Below are 20,449 nucleotides of genomic sequence, written 5' to 3'. Positions count from 1 at the left end.
GTCCCAGGTATTTACAAGGAGAAATCACATGTCGACAAAATGATGTATACACAAATTTCAACAGCAGCTTAATGCACAGTATTCAATAATCTGAAACAACCCATGTGTTCATCAACAGAATGAGCACATAAAAATATATTCACACAGGGGCGCTTGGGGGGCTCAGTCAGTTAAGTGTCCAACTTCGGCTCAGGTCTTGATCTCACAGTTCATGGGTTCGAGCCCCACTTCAGGCCCTGTGCTGACAGATCAGAGCCTGGAGCCTGCTTCAGATTCTGTGTCTCCCTCTCTCTCTGCCCCTCCTCCATTCGTGCTCTGTCTGTCTGTCTCTCTCTCTCTCAAAAATAAACATTAAAAAAACAATATATTCACATAATAGAATACTATTCATTGATAAAAATAAACTAATGAGGAATACACTTGACAATATAAATTTCAAAAATCTATGCTGAGGAATCCCTAGGTGGCTCAACTGGTTGGGTGTCTGGCTCTTGACTTCAGCTCAGGTCATGATCTCATGTGTTTGTGGGATCAAGCCCTGCATTGGGCTCTGTGATGATAGCGAGGAGCCTACTTGGGATTCTCTCTCTCCTTCCCCCTCTGTACCTCCCCTGTTCACAATCTCTCTCTCCCTCTCCCTCTCTCTCCCTCATAATGAATAAATAAACATTAAAAACTATTCTGAGAAAAAGGAGTCAGATATACCATTGATGGAAAACTCATGACAGAAAAATATATAGTGATAAACGTCAGAGCATTGTTGTCTCTGACTGGCGGGATAGGGGAAGTATTTTTTTAGGGGACAATATTAATGAGGAGAACAAGGAAATGTCTGGGGTGATGGAAATGTTCCATATTTTGATGTGGTTTGGGTTATACAGGTATGCATTTGTCCAAATTCATTGCATTATATACTAAAATGTGCACATTTCACTATATCTAAATTGTACTTCATTTTTTAAAAGGAAAAAGAGATGAAAATATCCAAAATAAGTTTCCAGAGATCTAGAAAGAAAAGACTGAATGGGGGAAAGCAATATTCAAAGACATAATAGCTTAGAATGTTTAAGAATTTACAAAGCACATCAATCCCCAGGTTCAGAAAGTTCAATGAATCTCAAGCAGGATAAATAAGAGAACTACCTGAATTCACACAATTTAGTGGAATACCAGAAAAAAAGAGAAAATCTTAAGAACAGAAAGGGAAAGAAATGTTACATATGAAGGAATAGCAATTAGATTAGAGCTGATTTCTTAATCTCAACAATAGAAGCCAAAATACCATGGGAAATGTTCGTTAAAAATATTTAACAGAAAATAATAGCCAAACTAAACCTGTATGCCCAATGAAACTATCTTTCAAACATTATGTTGAAATTAAAGCATTTAATCAAATTAGAATTTATTATCAAAAGACCATCATTAAAGGGACTTCTTACAGATATATTTTAGGAAACAAGTAAATAATCTCAGAAAACAATATCAGAGATGTAAATAGGAATAAATGAACAAGAAGTCTGGATCTAAAACTGTTACAGCTTCTTTCTGAAAACATTTTTTAGATGAAAAGATTTCAAAGATAGAAAAGGCATTCTGGCATACAATTTTACATTAGCAAATGTGGTATTTCAAATAATATTCTGATTAAGTAATTTTATTTTGGTTGTCTATCCATATGTCTGTTAAAGCAGATAATGTTCATTGGAAATTCCAAATATAGTTAAAATAATAGCCCTCAGATATCCTAATTTTCAGTATTCTTTCCACAAAATAAAATAAATGGCTCATGTGGAAAAAATCCTAAATTGAATACAGGACATTTTGTTGGACTATAGTTAAAAGTTAAAGTATTTTAAACTGCATCTCTCCATTACTACATAAGTAGGGTAGAGCCAATTGGCAGTTCAAGTGAGGCTGAAATTTCCCAACATATTAAGTTCATTGGGTCGTGAAATATATTTGATTTCACATAATTATATTTTTCTTCCAAGAGAAACATAATCTCTGTTGTTTCACTTACGCTCAACCATTCAAACAGCTTATCATATGACCGTTCTTAGTTTTTATTTAACTAAAATATATTTTGGGGGCTCAAACAAAAAGAATAGCTTAATTTTACTTTGATAACCAAGATAATATGCTGATAGTGTTATGATTTCTAAATTTGATTATAATATAAATATTCCAATCAGGATCAAGTTTACAAAAAAACACAAACACATACATTACTTAAGAGATCATAAATGTAGTGTTCTTTTGTAGGGTTCTTAAAAACCAAACTGTTAATGCAAAGGAACATACTTAAGTTACAAAAGCATATTTTTGAGAATTATGTAATGCTATCACTATCACTGATCATTTAACAAGAAATGAAATAATCATTATAAACTGGTTTATTGGGTACTATAAATTACTTCAGTATTAATTCAACAAATATAGTATAAAGTGCTACCTGTGCAAGGTGCACAGAACACAGTCTTTAGTTAATTCCATTCTCGATTTTCATCATTTCCTAACACTTCATCTGAAAACCAGTGATTTCTAGTGTCCAATCCTTTCTTATTTTCTCATATAAAAATGGTTTTCCCTTCTTCCCCTATGCTCTTTTTTTTAACTTAAGTATCTTTTTCCAACATTTCCCATCATATGCTATAATTCTATTTGCAAGCAAACTAGTCCATATTCTCAGAATCAGAATGGCACACTTAGAAAATTCATACCACAGGTGATCAAAACAATAACATAAAACCTTTGGTACCAAATGCTTGATCAATCAGGCTTTAAAGGCGGATAAGATAAATTACTGTAAGTACTTTAAACAGAAGGTGATTTTATAGAAAGAATTATAAATATTAAAAATTATTGAAATAGTTAAAGGAGTTATCTGTTGTGTGGTCCCCCAGGAATGACTCCAGAAATGACTTCCCAAGAAGCCAATTACCAACACAGGAATCATAGAACATCTTTGTTGGTGACATGTGGAAAACTAGAGATCTTCTAAGTATAACTAAAGACAAGCCAATGTGCAGATAAACATAATATGCAGCATCTAACAAATGCAGCAAAACTAAATTCAACAATACACTGAAAGAATGATTCACCATGATCAAGCAGGATTTATTCCAAGTATACAAGAGTGGTTCAATATTATCAAATCAAGCAATATGATACATCACATGAACAAAATAAAGGACAAAAACATATGATTATCTCAATAAATGCAGAAAAAATACTTGACAAAATACGATATCCATTCATGATAAAAACTCCCAGCAACTTGGGTTTAGAGAAAGCATACCTGAACTTAATAAAGTCCATATATGAAACCCCCACATTCAATGATGAAAACCTGAGAACTTTTGCTCTAAGATCAGGAAGAAGACAAGGATATCCCATCTCACCACTTTTATTCAATACTACTGGAAGTCCTAGCCACAGCTATCAGACAAGAAAAAGAAACAAAAGATCCAAATTTGTAAGGAAAAGTAAAACTATCACTATGTGCAGATGCCAAACTATATATATCTGTGTGTGTATACATATGTGTGTGTGTGTATGTTTTTGTGTGTGTGTGCGTGTGTGTATGGCTAATCATTTCACAAAAAACCTCTGAATTTAGTAAAGTTAAATACAAAGCAAAATACAAAATTAACATAAAGAAATCTGTCATGTTTCTAAAACTAGAAATAAAGTAGGAGAAAAAGAAATTAAGAAAACAATCTCATTTACAATTGAATCAAAAAGAAGAAAATACCTAGGAATAAATTTAACCAAGGAGTTGAAAGACCAATACTCTGAAAACAATAAGATGCTGATAAAAGAAACTGAAGATGACACAAACAAATGGAAAGATATACCATGCTCATGGACTGGAAGAATTAATATTGTTACAATGTCCATATCATCCAAAGCAATCTACAGATTCAATGCAATCCTTATCAAAATACCAATAGCATTTTTTACAGAACTAGAAAAAATAATGCTAAAATTTACATAGAGGGGTACCTCGGTGGCTCAGTCAGTTGAGTGTCTGACTTGGGCTCAGATCATGATCTCACAGTTTGTGAGTTCAAGCCCCGCATCGGGCTCTGTGCTGACAGTTTAGAGCCTGGAGTCTGCTAAGGATTCTGTGTCTCCCTCTCTCTCTTTCCCTTCCCTCACGCATGTTCCATCTCTCTCTGTCTCAAAAACTAAATAAACACTTAAAAATTTTTTAATTTATATGGAGCCACAAAAGACCCCAAACAGCTACAGCAATCTTGGGGGGGCGGGGAAAAGAACAAAGATGAAGGTGTCACAGTCCCAGATTTCAAGAAATACTACAAAGTTATATTAATCAAAACATTAAAGAATTGACACAAAAGAGACCCAAAGATCAATGTAACATAAGAGAGAGCCCAGAAATAAAGCCACATATATATGGTACATTAATCTATGACAAAGGAGGCAGGAATACAGAATGGGGGGAAAACAGTCTCTTCAATAAATGATGTTGGAAAACTGGAGAGTTACAAGCAAAAGATTGAAACTGGCTCTCCTTCTTATACCATACACAAAAACAAACACAACACAGGTTAAAGACCTAAATGTATGACCTGAAACCATCAAACTCATAAAAGAAAACGTAGGCAGTAATCTCTTTGACAACAGCCTTAGCAACATCTTTATAGTTGTTTCCTTTGGAAAGGTAAACAAAGGAGAAAAAAAAAAAAAACTATTGGAACTACACCAAAATAAAAAGCTTTTGCACAGCAAATGATACCATCAACAAACAAAAAAGCAACTTATGGAATTTTAGAAAATATGTGCAAACTTTATATCCAATATGGATTAATAGCCAAAATATATAAAGAACTTATACAATTCAATAGCCAAAAAATTTGATTTAAAAAAGGGCAGAGAACTGGGGTGCCTGGGTAGCTCGGTTGAGTGTCTGACTTCCGTTTAGGTCATGATCTTGCAACTAGTGAGTTCGAGCCCCACATCGGGCTCTGGGCTGACAGCTTGGAGCCTGGAGCCTGCTTCGGATTCTGTGTCTCCCTCTCTCTCTGCCCCTAACCCACTCGCATTCTGTCTCTGTCTCTCAAAAATAAGTAAACATTAAAGAAAATTTTTTTTAAAAAAGGGCAGGGAACCTGAATAGGGATTTTTTCCAAAGATATACAGATGGCCAAGAGACTCATGAAAAGATATTTAACAGCATTATTCATCAAGAAAGTGCAAATCAAAACCAAAATGAGATATCACCTCACACCAGTCAGAAGGGATAGTGTCAAAAAGACAAGGAATAACAAGTGTTGGCAAGAATGTGGGGAAAAAATGAACCCTCATGCATTGTTGGTGGTAATGTAAACTGGGGCAGCCACTATGGAAAACACTGTGGAAGTACATCAAAGGAGTAAAAATAGAAATAGCATATGATCCAGAAATACCACTACTGTGTATTTACCCAAAGAAAACAAAAGCACTAATTTGGAAGGATATATGCACACTTATGTTTATTGCAGCATTATTTACAAAAGCCAAGATATGGAACAACTCAAGTGTCCATCAATAGACAAATGGATAAAGAAGATGTGAGATACAAATACACATGAATGCACACACGCACACACACACACACACACACACACACACACACACACACACACACAAATGGAGTATTACTTAGTCATAAAAAAGAATGAAATTATGTCATTTGCAACCACATGGATGGACCCAAGGATGTTATGCTAAGTGAAATAAGTCAGACAGAGAAAGACAAATACCAAATTATTTCACTTATATGTGGAATTTAAAAAACAAAACAAATGAACAAACAAAAACAAACACACTTAAATACAGAGAACTGGGTGTTGCCAGAGGTGAGTGGCATGATGGACAAGATAGCCACAGAGAATTAAGAGGTGCAAACTTCCGCTTATAAAATAAATAAGGAGGTCAAAAGTACAGGACAGGAAATATTGTCAATAATATTGTAATAACATTGTATGGCAGCAGAGAGTGACTACATTTAGTTGTCATCACTGAGTAATGCACAGAATTGTTGAATCACTATGTTGTACACTGGCAACTGATATGACAGCGTATGTCAACAAAAAAAAAAATAATGAGATTCTTGTTTTGGCATTTAAAAAATTTTTAAAATGTATAGAAACTTCAAAACATTACTGAGAAAAAGTAAAAATCACCTAAATAAATGTACTTACCCTTGCCATATACAAGGTTAATGTTATAAAACATTAATTGCTTGTCCGTACACCAATGGAAAACTAAAAATGAAATTTCAAAAAGACACCACTTACAAAAACATTAGTTTCATCAGCATAAAAATATTAAATGCCTTTACCATGAAACCATAATATACTATTAACTCTTTCAATCCATGGTAATAACATGTTTTTCCATTTACTACAACAGAGAAATGTTATGTGTCTAACTAAATATTGAGAGTTTTATCACTACAAGACACAGAAAAAATGTCTGTTTCAGAATAATAGCAGACTAGCACACCTCCAATCTTGGGTGATTCCATAAAAAAATAACACCTTGGTTTCACAGCAGCACTTACTTTTATATAGTTAATTTGTGTACAAATATAGTGTAATAAACCTTTATGAAAGAATAAATTTTCAATAAAAAATTCATTGGTTATCTCAGGGCACCTGGGTAGCTCAGTCAGCTGTGTCCAACTTCAGCTTAGGTCATGATCTCACAGTTTGTGGGTTTGAGTCCTGCGTCAGGCTCTGTGCTGACAGCTCAGAGTCTGGAGCCTGCTTTGGATTCTGGGGTCCGCCTGTCTCTGCAACTCCACCCGGTCATGCTCTGTGTCTCTCTCTCTCTCTCTCTCTCTCTCTCAAACGTAAATAAACATTTTAAAAAAATTAAATATTCATTGGTTGCCCTAACAATTAAAGAAAATGTGCTCTTTTTATTTTTTAAATATTTATTTTAAGAGAGAATGTGCATGTACATGCATGTGAACAGGGGAGGGGCAGAGAGAGAAGGAGAGAGAATCCCAAGTAGGCTCTGGACCCAACCCAAAGCCTGAAGCAGGGCTCCCTCTCATGACCTTGAGATCATGCTCTGAGCTGAAATTAAGAGTTGGATGCTTAACTGAGCCAGCCAACTACCCCTAAAGAGAAAATTTCAATTAATACAATGCCAATATTAGCAAACATGTAATATTATTTGCAATATATAACATTACTAATTTCTACTAACACATTCTATAATTTTGTAAGAAGTATTGATTTCATGAATTGAAAACTGATACATGGGATAAGTAATATGGAAGAAGCTGATGAATAAATATTTAGAAACCCGCTTACTATGTTATGATATATCCCAAACTGATTTCAAGTATTCTAAACACATTGGCTAGCATTTCTGGAGAGGTTCTTTCCACAAGTTGTGTTGAGTTTTATACAATATCTGCTGTATAACCTGTGAGGTTGGAAGAAGGAACATTCATAAACTAGAGTCTATCGCCAGCAGTAGAGAAACGTGGGACGTGAGAAAGCGGAAGGCCACGCAGACACCTAGCTGCCATAATGAGAAAAGTTTTGTTTTTCCTGGAATATAGAAAAAAGAAGGAGGGTTCCAGAAAAATTAATTGTATTAAAGAAGAAAGGGGAGGCGATGGAGTTAGTTACACTATTAGTTGGTACATCCATGAAGACAGGTATTTTTTTTCAAAAGACCTACATGGCACAAAATAAAGCAGAACTTTTAAACTTGAAAAGGCCCAGTCCATCCCTGACTGCTCAAATTTGAACTCACAAGTCCAAGCGCGGGCTAACTGTATCCATCACTGTGTCCCACTGGAAACAAGCTAAGCATAGCCCCTTCATGCACACTGTCAGTAATGTGTTCCTACAAGGCAGATAACGGGTTTTAAAATGCTACATCCATAGCCAATTCTCCATTATTCAGAGGGGAAAATGACAATGCAATACACATAAACCCATCCATCTACAACTAAGTTCTAAAAATGCAAATGAAACACAGTGAAACACCAATGAAGGTATTGTATTTATTACTGTGTTTTGAGAGCCATAAGTTCATTGGAGCCAGCAATGTCTATCAGTTTGATTAGCTGGTCTTCTGAGCCTTCATTTTTGTCCTTCTGAGACTAACATTACATGTTGTATGAACAGACTTAGAAGCGAATCAATCAATGAGAAATTCTAAGAGTTCTCTGTTTTATGTATTTAATTTTTTTGGTCTACCTCTTCAAAGCCAGCTCTTAGTCAAACTGTTGTATTTTAATTTCTCTTCTATCATAATCTCTTTCACTTGCTTTGTTTTTCTCTCCACAAATTTCTTCAACACTTTCTCAATTTCCAGGGGCATTCATTGTCCAAATTGGACAAAGCATGACTACATGTGAAAGTCACTGAAAAAACATAGTCGCGACAAACATACAATGAGATAATAGCTTGTGGTGCATTTGCTGCTGTGATAGCCTTCTCTTAACCATAAAAATGTCCAAGATGAATATCTTCTGTATTGCTACTGCATGAAATTTTGAAAACATCTTTGTCTACCAATTGTATTTGGAATGGGACTTGAGACTCTTCTTGTACAATATATTACCTAAAGAGTATTCTAATGAGTTTGGGGGTGATGTAAATATATTTTCCAGTGTAAATATTAGTGCCCCTCCTAACAACAAAAACCGAGAAAGAAGAGATACAAGCATTCTATGAATTTGAGTATTAGAAACTCAGTTTTTTAATTGAGGTGTTCTAATGTAACATTCACTTTGAAAAGTATTCTGGAGAGTATGCCTGTATATTTCAAAAAGAACTTCTTTCCTCTTCCCTATCCCCACATCATACCCAACCGAGTCATTCACTTCTGTGATTCTCATTAATATCTCTTTCCTCTCCATTGCTTACTATGAATAATAAAATTAAATCAGAAAACTCAGCAATTAGATATTTGGGGCTTTTGTGAGAGCAATTTCCTTGAAGGAAATGAGAAGGGAAGAGGAGGTCTGAACCCTTGTTTTGAGCAAAAAGTAGAACATGATGGGGAGAAAATAGCAAGTAGGCAATATGCTCTCAATAAATTTCAATGTATGCAGAGTTAAATTTCATAGTCTCTCTAGCAGGGAAGAGGATTAACAGAAAAAAAAAGAAATAATATTTGCTGACCACCAAGTATTTGCCAAGTATTGTTTAAAATGCATTATATAATTATCTTAACTATTTTTCAAATCACTCATAAGTAGATTCCAATAGTCCCATTTTTAAATTTTTTTAAACATTTATTTTTGAGAGACAGAGTGAGACAGCTCACGAGTGGGGTAGGAGCAGAGAGAGGGGGTTACGAAGAATCCAAGGCAGGCTCCAGGCTCTGAGCTGTCAGCACAGAGCCTGATGCGGGGCTCGAACCCATAGACCACGAGATCACGACCTGAGCCGAAGTTGGCTGCCCAACTGACTGAGTCACCCAGGTGCCCCAGTCCCATTTTTAGACAAGAAAGGTAAGAATTAGAGAGGTTAAGTAGATCAGGTGAAATCATAACATGTAGTTGGCCTTGCAAAGATCCAAGTTTATGTCATTAAACCTCAGGCACACACACTTTGCTCTAAGTATTGTGTACAGGGTTCACTAAATTAGAGCCAAGCACAATCAGTCGGATTTTCCTAACTCAAGACTCTGCCTGAGCTGCTGTGCCGGCATTCTCATCAGTAGGTAGCAGCCCTTTAAACTACTGCCAAAGGGGTGCCTGGGTGGCGCAGTCGGTTGAGCGTCCGACTTCAGCCAGGTCACGATCTCACACTCCTTGAGTTCGAGCCCTGCGTCGGGCTCTGGGCTGATGGCTCAGAGCCTGGAGCCTGTTTCCGATTCTGTGTCTCCCTCTTTCTCTGTCCCTCCCCCGTTCATGCTCTGTCTCTCTCTGTCCCAAAAATAAATAAATGTTGAAAAAAAAATTTTTTTTTAAACTACTGCCAAATATTTCAGGGAAATGAGTGACCTCAAAGAGGAGCTAATCCATTTAGTCCTCATTGCCTTACATACATTTTTTAAAGCAAAAGTTGATTAGCATGTGATATCCCAAAATATATTTGTTGTATAACTCATATTTGGAAATAACTGTGGGGATTTAAAACATACATGCACACACGTGCGCGCGCACACACACACACACACACACACCTGGTCTCTGCCTTCATTATGCTTGGAATTTTTAGTAAATATCTGCCAATATAGAGAATATGACATTGGCTAAATTTGCATGTGGACATTTAGAAGAGGAATCTTGGTTGCCTTTTTCTTACTAAAATTCATTAAACAATTATTTTTATCCATCATCATTAAGCAATTAACAAAACTGCCATCATAATAAGCTCTTAAATATAACTTCTAAAGACTTAATAATAATTTAATATGACTTTTGCTAATAAAGCCCTGGGTCTTACTTGACTAGTTAGAATCACTGATAGCAGATTCAGTTCAATTATGTCTTCCTAAATATTTATGTTTTGCCTCCTCTTGTCTTCCCTATTTTAAGCTATCCTTGATGGAGTTGTTAGCCCACACACATGACTACAGATGAAAAGGAGGTGAACAAGAGTCATCTCCAAAAGTCTAATGGATGTAGCCACTGTCTGTGGGACATAATGCCATTTACCCTTCTTCTATCTCTGCAAGTTCCAAGTGTTTTTGCAGTAAAGAGTAATTAACAACCATTAAGTATTTCAAAGATACACACATACACACACATTTTCCATGACACATTGAAAATACCTAATTAGAGAGGTTGTCAATAAATGATAAGACTGGATGATAACAATGCAATAAAAAAATTAGATGCTTGTGCTCTATGCAAGAAAAACAATTTTGTCAAAACCAATGGTAGAAACATGTTCTTAATAAATTGCAAATAATGGAGACTTACTCTCAAATATCTACACCACCTAAGGAATACTGACAAAGATACCCAAAATAAAGAATCATATAAAATGAGTTGACTTTATTGAATAAACATCCACCCTGTATCAGACATGAGACTAGGCAAATTACCATAGGCAGTGACCTCTTTATTCTCAAGGGCCTAAGTTGTAAGTAATATTCTCTCTGCTTTATGGATGAGGAGACTCAGTCTCAGAAAAGTTGTACAATACACAGCTAGTAAGAAGGGAGTCTGAGATTAGTATCTAGTGCATTCAAACATGACACCCGTGGTCTTGAGGTACCTATTTGTGCTTCTATTTAAATAATAACACAACTGCAATTCTTGGGAATTTACAAATGGCAACCTAACTAATGGAACCCCATTGTCAGGAACGGACCCGAAAGTGCCCTAGGATATTCACTTCACCTCCTGTACTGTCCACTAGGGTGGCCATTACCCTAAGTGGCTATTGAGCAACTGAACTGTAACTAATCCCAAATGAGGTGTGCTGTGAGTGTAAAACGTACATGGGAGTTAAAGACTTAATATGAAAACAAGAATGAAAAATATCTCATTAATATATTTGTCTTGTTTTATATTAAAATGATAGTTTTGGGGCGCCTGGGTGGCTCAGTCAGTTGAGCGTCTGACTTCAGCTCAGGTCACGATCTCGCGGTTCACGAGTTCAAGCCCCGCGTCGGGCTCTGGGCTGATGGCTCAGAGCCTGGAGCCTGCTTCTGATTCTGTGTCTCCCTCTCTCTCTGCCCCTCCCCCATTCATGCTCTGTCTCTCTCTGTCTCAAAAATAAATAAACGTTAAAAAAAAATTAAAAAATAAATAAATAAATAAATAAAATAAAATGATAGTTTTGATATACTGAAGTAATGAAAATATATTAAAATTATTTTCACTTTTAAAAATATAACTTCCAGAAAATGCAAACTTACATACGTCGCTTACATTTGTGACTCTTTTTATACTTCCATTAGACATTCATGATATCAGTGATGTGTTCAGGATATCACCCTCCTCCACCCCCCAAAACCTATACAAAGAGAGAGACAAAAACTATATAACTATTTGCTAAATAAAATGAAAATTAAAAAATAAATAAATAAATAAAAATAAAATCATCAGTGACTCCAATAGAGTCCTCTAAATTCATGATGAAGTCATAGTTTGTCAGAATCACTACACAGTTGAAGTCTAAGCAAACTTTCGCTTTTCACTTTTACCAAGAGAAAGCATATACTTGAGCACTCATAATAGTATAGACCTCTGGGTTTTGTTTTTTGTTTTTGTTTTTGTTTTTTTCCTCTTGGGGTCTTTCTACTGCAGCCATTTCTACCAATGATCATACTTTGTATAAATGAATACTGTGCCTCCTTTTTACCTTGTACTATTTTCTTTGCTCTCTCTCCCTTTCTTTTCTTCCTTCCTTTCTTCTTTCTTTTTTATTTGTTTCCCAAGCAGTCAATACATTTTCAGTGTATGATCATTTGGGGAAGAAACTAAAACAAACTAATATTCAACGCGGTCCCAGTTTAGCTCCCTGCTTCCTTTGTAGTATCATCTCAGATAATCAGCGCTACTAGGTTCCTGCTTCAACCAAATCACCCACTCACAGGCCACCTTGGCAGCCTGTGTGTCACCATCTCTGATCTGTCTCATGCCCTTATTCCTCCCCACATTTGTTATTTGTTCCACTGTGCTCACACTTGGTGCCCCTATCCCACAAACTGAAGGAGTCTTTCCTTCAAATAAGCCCCAGGTATGGTTCCAAACTCCTGCATGCCCTATAAATAAATCTCACATCCGATGTCCTCAGCTGGGTGTTTTCTTCATTTGCTTTGCACCCTCGTAAAGTTTTACATATTTCTCCTGGCATTTAATTATATCATACCACATATTAGAGTTATTTGAGGTGTTACTCGTATTCTCCCTCACCATAATACTGAGTTGGTCTTAAAAGCAGACCTTCTTTTTATTTTCCATTCTTCAAAAAAATTTAATATAGTACCTTAAATATTGTAAGGATATAAAAAGAACTCTACCTTTATTAATATGTGCCCTTCATTTGATAATCAACATATATTTTATACCAGTTTATAGATATTTCAAAATTTTCCTTTGGAAATTTTTTAAAATAAATTTTATTGGGGATTTCACAAATTTAAGAATGATATTCCCAACAAGATTGATTTTTTCCTCATGCATTCCATTTTGTTTGTTCATTAAAGTTGGAAGCAATTCAATGTAAAACTTGCTCCCTCAGTACTCAGAGCCTATATGATAGGGTTTTTTTGGTTTTTTGGATCTATACCCAAGCTGATACAGCTGCCATCCAAAGAGTCAACACAGAATGGAAAGTAAAGCTTTTCTCAAGGAAGTAGATTAAGTCTGAGGTATCTGAAATGCTCCTGCATTACATTTACATAAGGATACTAATCCCTAAACAGCCTTGAAATATGTTTGTTTTTCTCTATAGTATTCCACATATTGCTAGAAACAGGTCAGGCGAAGACTGTTCAACTAGTTGTCTACTGGGGAATGCTCTCTTAACCAAATTAAAATACTCCCTTTGGCATGAATGGAGAAGTCAAGGAAGAAACACAATGTTCCTTATTTCATCTGCCATGCTAAAAGCCAGAACAAACTTTCATTCTTTTTAAAGCACTATTGTTTTTTACCAATTATAAGAGATAAAATTTATATACCAAAGGAATGGCATTTTTGGTATCTACACGAAACTCATGGTTTAAATATTAATATGTCATATCAATTGACAAAATTTGCTGTCTTGTCATTTTAATATATATACCATATTTGTTTTCATTCCATCCCTCTAATATATCATATGGATTAATGGTGCTTGTTATTTCCACTGCTTACAATGCTGTCACTATGTGTATATTGTGTATATGTGTATATTGAACATCTACCAACTCAACATTTTAATATAATTCTTTAAGCAAATTACCACAAGATATTTTAGTTTAAAAGACTTTAGGAGCATATTCAATCCCCTAAACTATTTAAATATGTAAACTCAACCATTCAAATCGCAATGTCCACTGGTCTAAAAAGGATAAAGTAAAAGGTCCATCCATAGTAATGCCCAATTAAAATCGAATAACTCTGTTCTTGATGTTCTTATATTTTATTGAGTAAATTGATATTTGTTAAGGATTGAATTCTGAGTCGTACAACAAACAAAGGAGATTTCTCTTATTTCACGGATCTAAGACGCAGCTGACTCAACAGAGAACTCAGACACTGGTCAACATACTGAGGCTTGGAGAAAGCCTGGAAGACAGTGTGATGAGTCTGAGCTTGAAACATTTTTTTTGTTAGATTCAGAAAGATTTTGTTCTTTATGAAAGCCACGAATCACTAGATGTTTATATCATTTCTTTTCCATTTCTTTCCTTCCTTCCCACCTTCTATTCTGTGAAAATACCAAACAGTCACAACTTAAAACGTACCTGTTGGGAGAGGTGCTGCTGGTTCTTCTTTCATGGACCAATGGGATGGCAGACAACTCTTTGTAAGCACAATGTCATCCAGGGCAATATCACCACGGTGCCCTTCCCCAACTCTACCTTCAAATTTGAGTTGGAAGTCTTCATCGCCAGACAGTGATATTTCTTTCCGCTGCCAGAAATTGCCCTGTTCTACAGTGAGGTTAAGTAGGACCTTCGTTTGGTTTGAGATGGACACCTGGCTCAAGGTGAGTGCCCCAATGCCATTTCCATACATGTGATAATGAAAAATTATCTGTAACCAAAAACAGGAATATTATATATAAATAGTACAATTGATTCCATTTTACTTTCAAGTATATCATATTGTTCTCTCCTTCATTAACAGAGTCAAAGGAACACGAGATCTGCATATCCTAATGTTCTGTGAGTACTCTAATACTGAGTGAGGTTAGGCCCACCTTAAGTCCTAAGCTATAATACATGGGAGACAGTGTAGTCAGAATCAAATAGAAATTCAGGTGGGAAAAAAATGAGCAGATTTTATTTTCTTTCTCTGACTTCTAAATGCATAATTCCTCAATAAACTCTTAAACTCCACTGTCAAAGGAATAAAATAGCATTAAAAATTGATCCATCATTTAAAGACTTTTCATGATTAAGCAATAGCAGGAACTAAAGAAGAACATTTCCAGTCTCATAAATCTTAAATCATTTTCTCTGAAACAGTATTCTGTTGCTTATTCTAATACATTCTTGTACTTGGAACACGTTTTTTAGTTCCACAAGATCTTTAGGGCTCCACCATATACCACAAAACCACCAAACAGCAGCTATCCAAATTTAGTTGAAATGCTAGGAACATGATCTAGGATAGCAACCTTGGGCACTTCCCCCCAAGAAAAATTAACAGAAATATTTCCAAGGATTAACATTTCAGTGTTTCAAAGGTGGAGTTCACCAGATTTTTACTAACAGTTACACTGAAGGGAAAATTCAGGGAGAAATTCTAGGAGAAAAAAGCAGTGCAGGTTAGAAACAGTAAGAACTCAGAGCATTTTAAAGCTTTTGTCCTGTCATTTGTATGAATGAGGGAACACAGCAAAGGTGAGTGATCTCCACACAGGAAAAAGACATTTCTGAACACTAGCAGTCAGCGATGTTATTCTCTAGAGAAAGAAAAAAAATGAGTGTGCTTAAAGGGTAAAGTATATGATTAAATAATATATGCAATGCATACTTCAAAAAGCATCAATTTAACACAGGCAAGCCATGTGCAAGTGACTCTACTCAGATCTCCTAGTTGATGGTGTTCTTCTAGGATCCAAAATTATTCTTCTGTTGATAGACCTTTCCAACATCAGCTCTGTGAGCATTATGACATGCTCTGGGAGAGGACCCATGAAATCTGGGTTCTGTGACTCGACTAAGAAACATAAGGGGCCCAAGGACAACCTCTTGACCAGCAACAACCAGCCCCAGAAGAAATGGTATGATGGGCATCACACACGGCTATGTGGAGCCCCTGCTGCCACAGAGATGGTCTTTCTAGTGCTCTGCCTTGTTTTGTCTGATTTGAACAACAAATCTGAGGTCTGTGTTTCATGTCACAGTAAACACTTCCCTGCCTTTTTGAGGACATTTGTTGAATGATCCCATCTGGTTAACATGCAAACAAGCATAAAAACACCTCCATTTCTAGAGAAAAACATTTGACAACAACATAGTCTAGTTGCAGGGCACTGTGAGGGAATAAAAGTCTTCTAAGCACCAAATTCTTCTGACGAGGCTCTTTCACTGGAAATTTCAGAGTTACTCAAAGGTCCCCATCTCTTCCCTCCTCGATCTGTCTCATCCCTCCCACTACCTATCCCTCAAAAGGAAGAAAAATCTTCCATTTGATTTTTTTTCTGCTTGAAGGTATTCCACAAGGTCAAGTGACAGAAAGGATTTTCATGAAAATCCAGGAGGTCACTCTGCTTACCCGATATACATATTTTTTAAATGAGAGACACAATCATTCCCAGCGTGACCTTTCCTCACTTCTTTGTATTCAATCTATATCATAAATATTCATAAAATGAACCATTCATCATTAATTTTTTGACATTTCTTCTAGGCATATTTCATCATTCTCACACAGATGTTTAAAACAGTGGGGACTACAGTTCCAGGACCAGGGAAAGAGAGAGATGGATGAAATCCTTATTTGCTACAGTATGAAAAACAAATCTTTTTCAGCATTTTCAGACAAAGTCTAAATAGAAAAGTTGAGAAGTTAAGCTAGAATTCTATATGGTTTATGCTTAATTTTTAATTAGCTTTCTAAGACTAAAACACATTTGCAAATTTCAGGGTATCTACAGATACAGAAAGAGAGATTTATAGATAAAGACTAGGCATATAAAATCTGGTGTGTTTGGGTTTGATTTTTGAGAAAATACCAACTAATTTGGAAAACAACAAAAACAAACAAGAAATGTATTTGATTAAAACTCATTTTCTTTGGCCAAACTAATTACATAAAGTTTAATGTTATTCTGTATGATTTGTTATATCTGCTTGAGACTGCTGAGTTATCTCTCTAAAACTCTGATCTGATCATGTCACTTCTCTTGCAGAAAATTCTATCAAATGCACCTGAAGAGATAAGAGAAATGAGGTTACCCCCTGAGAGTTAAACTATAAAATCAACTTAAGACGAGACAGAAAAACTTCCAATACAAGCTAAAGACTTAACTTCTATTAAGACCATGACAATGGTAGGAAGAGAAGGCTGATCAGCACAAAACAGAGGAGCAAGCATCTGTAATGGGTGCAGGCAATGTGGGGAGCCTTTGAGCAAAGGCTAAAAACAACTCCTTCCAAGGGGTAGGGCTCTCACTATTGTGGAGTCAGGTACACAAGAATATTATAATTTGAAGACAACTAAGATTAAATCACATTATTGTCTCCCAGCCCGATTCTTTGATCAACTTTCTGGACGTAATCTGCTTTCCTTTCAGTGTTCAGACACTGGAGAACACTCCAGTCAGAATACATGTGTCCAGATCTTATGGAGATCACATTTCTCATTGTAAATATAAATAAATGGCACATTTATTCATGTACCATTCTCTTGTAAGCAAGATTCTTGAGAAGTCACCTCTGAATGTTTCATTTACATTGTATGTAAAGCTAAGTTTAGTTCCTAACTCAGCTGGCTCAAATCCTTCATGAAATTAAAGACAACCAATCAATAAAGAAAAAGTAGAGGACCTGAAAATACACCCTCATCATAGGAGGCTGCTTGTCCTGAAGAACCATACAATCCTATTTATGATTTTAATAGTACAAATGATTTCCTTAAGTTTCCCTAGGATAGTGGCCAAACCATCTTTTCTTCTTGCCTACAGAAAGTCTCCCTTTTTAAGGGATAACTTGAGCCTTTCCTTTTCCATAAAGACTCTTCAACCATTTTATAGTAGCTCCAACTACCTCTGATACTCATTCTTGGAAATATGTAACTATCTTCTACTTGTTGTTGAATTTTCCGATGACAGAATTCTCACATTCCCAATAAGTACTAAATTCCTTGAGTGGAAGCAACTTGATTTTACTTTTCTACTATCCATAGTGACGGATAATAACCATGAAGCTTCCCAGTGGTTTCCGAAATTAGAATATCTATGGAATTGATTGATATGATAAATTCTTCCCACCGTTCTAAGCATCCTTCCCTTTTCTCCTTACTTCACTTTCTCCTTCCCATACATATCCCAGGTTGAGTAAATTTAAAGTTGGCTTTTGCCTGGTCCTGACCATTCCATTTCTCTGTATTAGCTCGAGCTATCAGCAGTCGCTTACAGCATTTGTTTTGCTTCATTTTTTTTCCATACCTTGCAGTTTTTGCTTCTTCTACTTATGACTGGGCTTGAGATTCTGGCTGCTCTCATGGGCTGCTGAGGGAACAAGCTCTTTATAAAGATGTAATGACCAGAGGAGTTCCGGAAGGTGTGATCAGCAGCTGGTTCCGTGCCTGCAGCAGGGATGCTGCTAGCTTTCAGATTCCAGTCAAAGTCATCATCCTGTTCCTGCTCCCAGGAACAAAGGTCAAATTCAAAATCACAGTGCCCACTGGAGGTACCTGGAAAACATTTCCCAATTTATGGTAGAGAGAAAAAGGAAATTAGCTGACTTTAGGACATACAATGCAAATTATAGTGATATTGACACATCATGGAATATTCAATACCTAAGAATGTCATCCTGACACTAGCATTAAAAGAGACTATTTTAAACCCATGTTTAGTAATTGATGTTTCAGCATTTCATCTTATTTGGAAAAGACTTAAATATCCAATGAATTTAACCCAATTTATCATTTAACTGAGCAAAGCTTCCAAGTTTTAGGTTACCAAAGATTTTGAAAGCTATTTAACAGTCTATAAACCTTTTTTTTTATCTTTCAGCCCACTTGTTCTTTTTTTAAAATTTTTTTAATGTCTACCTATTTTTGAGAGAGACAGAGTGCAAGCAGGGGGAGAGCAGAGAGAGAGAGAGGGAGACACAGAATCTGAAGCAGGTTCTAGGCTATCAGCACAAACCCCAATGCAGGGCTCAAACTGACAAACCTTGAGATCGTCCTGACCTGAGCAGAAGTCGGACGCTTAACTGATCCATCCAGGTGCCCATCCACCCTCAAGTTCTTAACAATTACCCATGAAAATGTCCTGAGACAAAATAAACCATTATCTTAAGTTATTTTTGCTGGCAATTTGTACCAGGTACAACATGAATTCAACTAATAAATTCAGATAGAATAAAAGCTGATTATCCAGAAAGGCTTGGGGAGACACAGGAGTAGAGCAGTTCACAATTGGTTACTACTTAGTTTTTATTGGGAACTAAGGTTTCTAACAGTTAAAATTCTGGTAAGTGTAATTAAAATTCTAGAATGCATAAGGGAAGCACTATGTATTTTGGAAAGTAAGATGCATAAGAAACGCATAAGCAACGAAATATATTTTCGTTAAGGGGAAAGAGTAGTTTTGTCTTAAAATGAGACTAGCTATTTAAATAGAGAAGGCTTACAATAAAATCTGAATTGAAACTTGTGAAACGTTTGTGAAGGGGAATCTTTGGAAAAAAATTTATCCAGGGTTAGAATGGACAATAATTGGAATAAATGAAATTTATTTTATTTTTTTTATTTTAGAGGGAGAGAGAATGGAAGAGGGTTAGAATGAAAGAGAGAGAGAGAGACTGACACTCAGTGCGGAGCCCAACGCGGGGTCCAATGTGGACTCAACAAAGGGCTTAACCCCATGACGTTGATATCATGAACTGAGATGAAATCAAGATTGGGATGCTCAACCAGCTGAGCCACTCAGACACCCCAGAATAAATGAATTTTTAAAGTACACTGCTATAAATTTGAAATCTGGCTTTCTCTCTGCCAAATAGGTTTCTTGGATTACTTCTCTGTTCTTAATAAGAAACTGTAAGTAAAGTTTCTGTTTTGTCTTTATCATTTCTTTAACTACATGAAACGGTTAAAACTTAGCAAAATAAAAGGAGCAAAGTTTTGCTAACAGCGAGACAAGCCAATGCTTTTGCGTTTGGAATCTCTTGTTGCCAGCTTGGTTAAATAAATAATGAAACAAGTTTTATAGTGATCTTTGATCCTATTTAGGCATGTGCTTTAGAACCTTCTGATATTTTATAACAAACTTCCCAAAAATTTAAAATTCTCAGTAAAGTCTTTTTGACTATAAAAAAAATGTATGTGCACACACACACACACGTACGCACAAACACACATGTACGTGCACACACACACACACACACACACACACACTATTTTAGTTTCCTACAGAAAGCTATTTCCGTGGCTTGTACAAGTCTATTTCTCTACAAATCTGGTTCCCAGTCTCAAAATCAATAAGAAGATACTTTAGCATTACACACACATTTCTTCCCCCAAACACCTATTTGATCAATGTAATTTATTTCTTCTCTCTTCTCATCTTTGCTCCTCGGGCCCTGGTAGAGAATTTAGGAAGTTTCTTGTTCTACT

At 35.9% G+C, this 20,449-nt stretch overlaps 1 protein-coding gene across 1 annotated transcript in view; it reads right to left on the bottom strand.

Moving 5' to 3' along the window:
• Positions 1–20,449, bottom strand: part of MALRD1 (MAM and LDL receptor class A domain containing 1) — a 774,784-nt gene that overhangs the window by 397,992 nt on the left and 356,343 nt on the right. Inside the window, exons 25-26 of the mRNA XM_042948257.1 lie at positions 18,270–18,517; positions 14,395–14,686 (exon numbers count right to left, since the gene is read on the bottom strand). Of these exons, the coding sequence (XP_042804191.1) occupies positions 14,395–14,686; positions 18,270–18,517 (540 nt within the window). The remainder of the gene's footprint in view (positions 1–14,394; positions 14,687–18,269; positions 18,518–20,449) is intronic.

The sequence above is a fragment of the Panthera leo genome, chromosome B4 (assembly GCF_018350215.1).
Source record: "Panthera leo isolate Ple1 chromosome B4, P.leo_Ple1_pat1.1, whole genome shotgun sequence".
NCBI classification, from domain to species: Eukaryota; Metazoa; Chordata; class Mammalia; order Carnivora; family Felidae; genus Panthera; species Panthera leo.
This window is presented reverse-complemented; position numbering and strand designations above follow the sequence as displayed.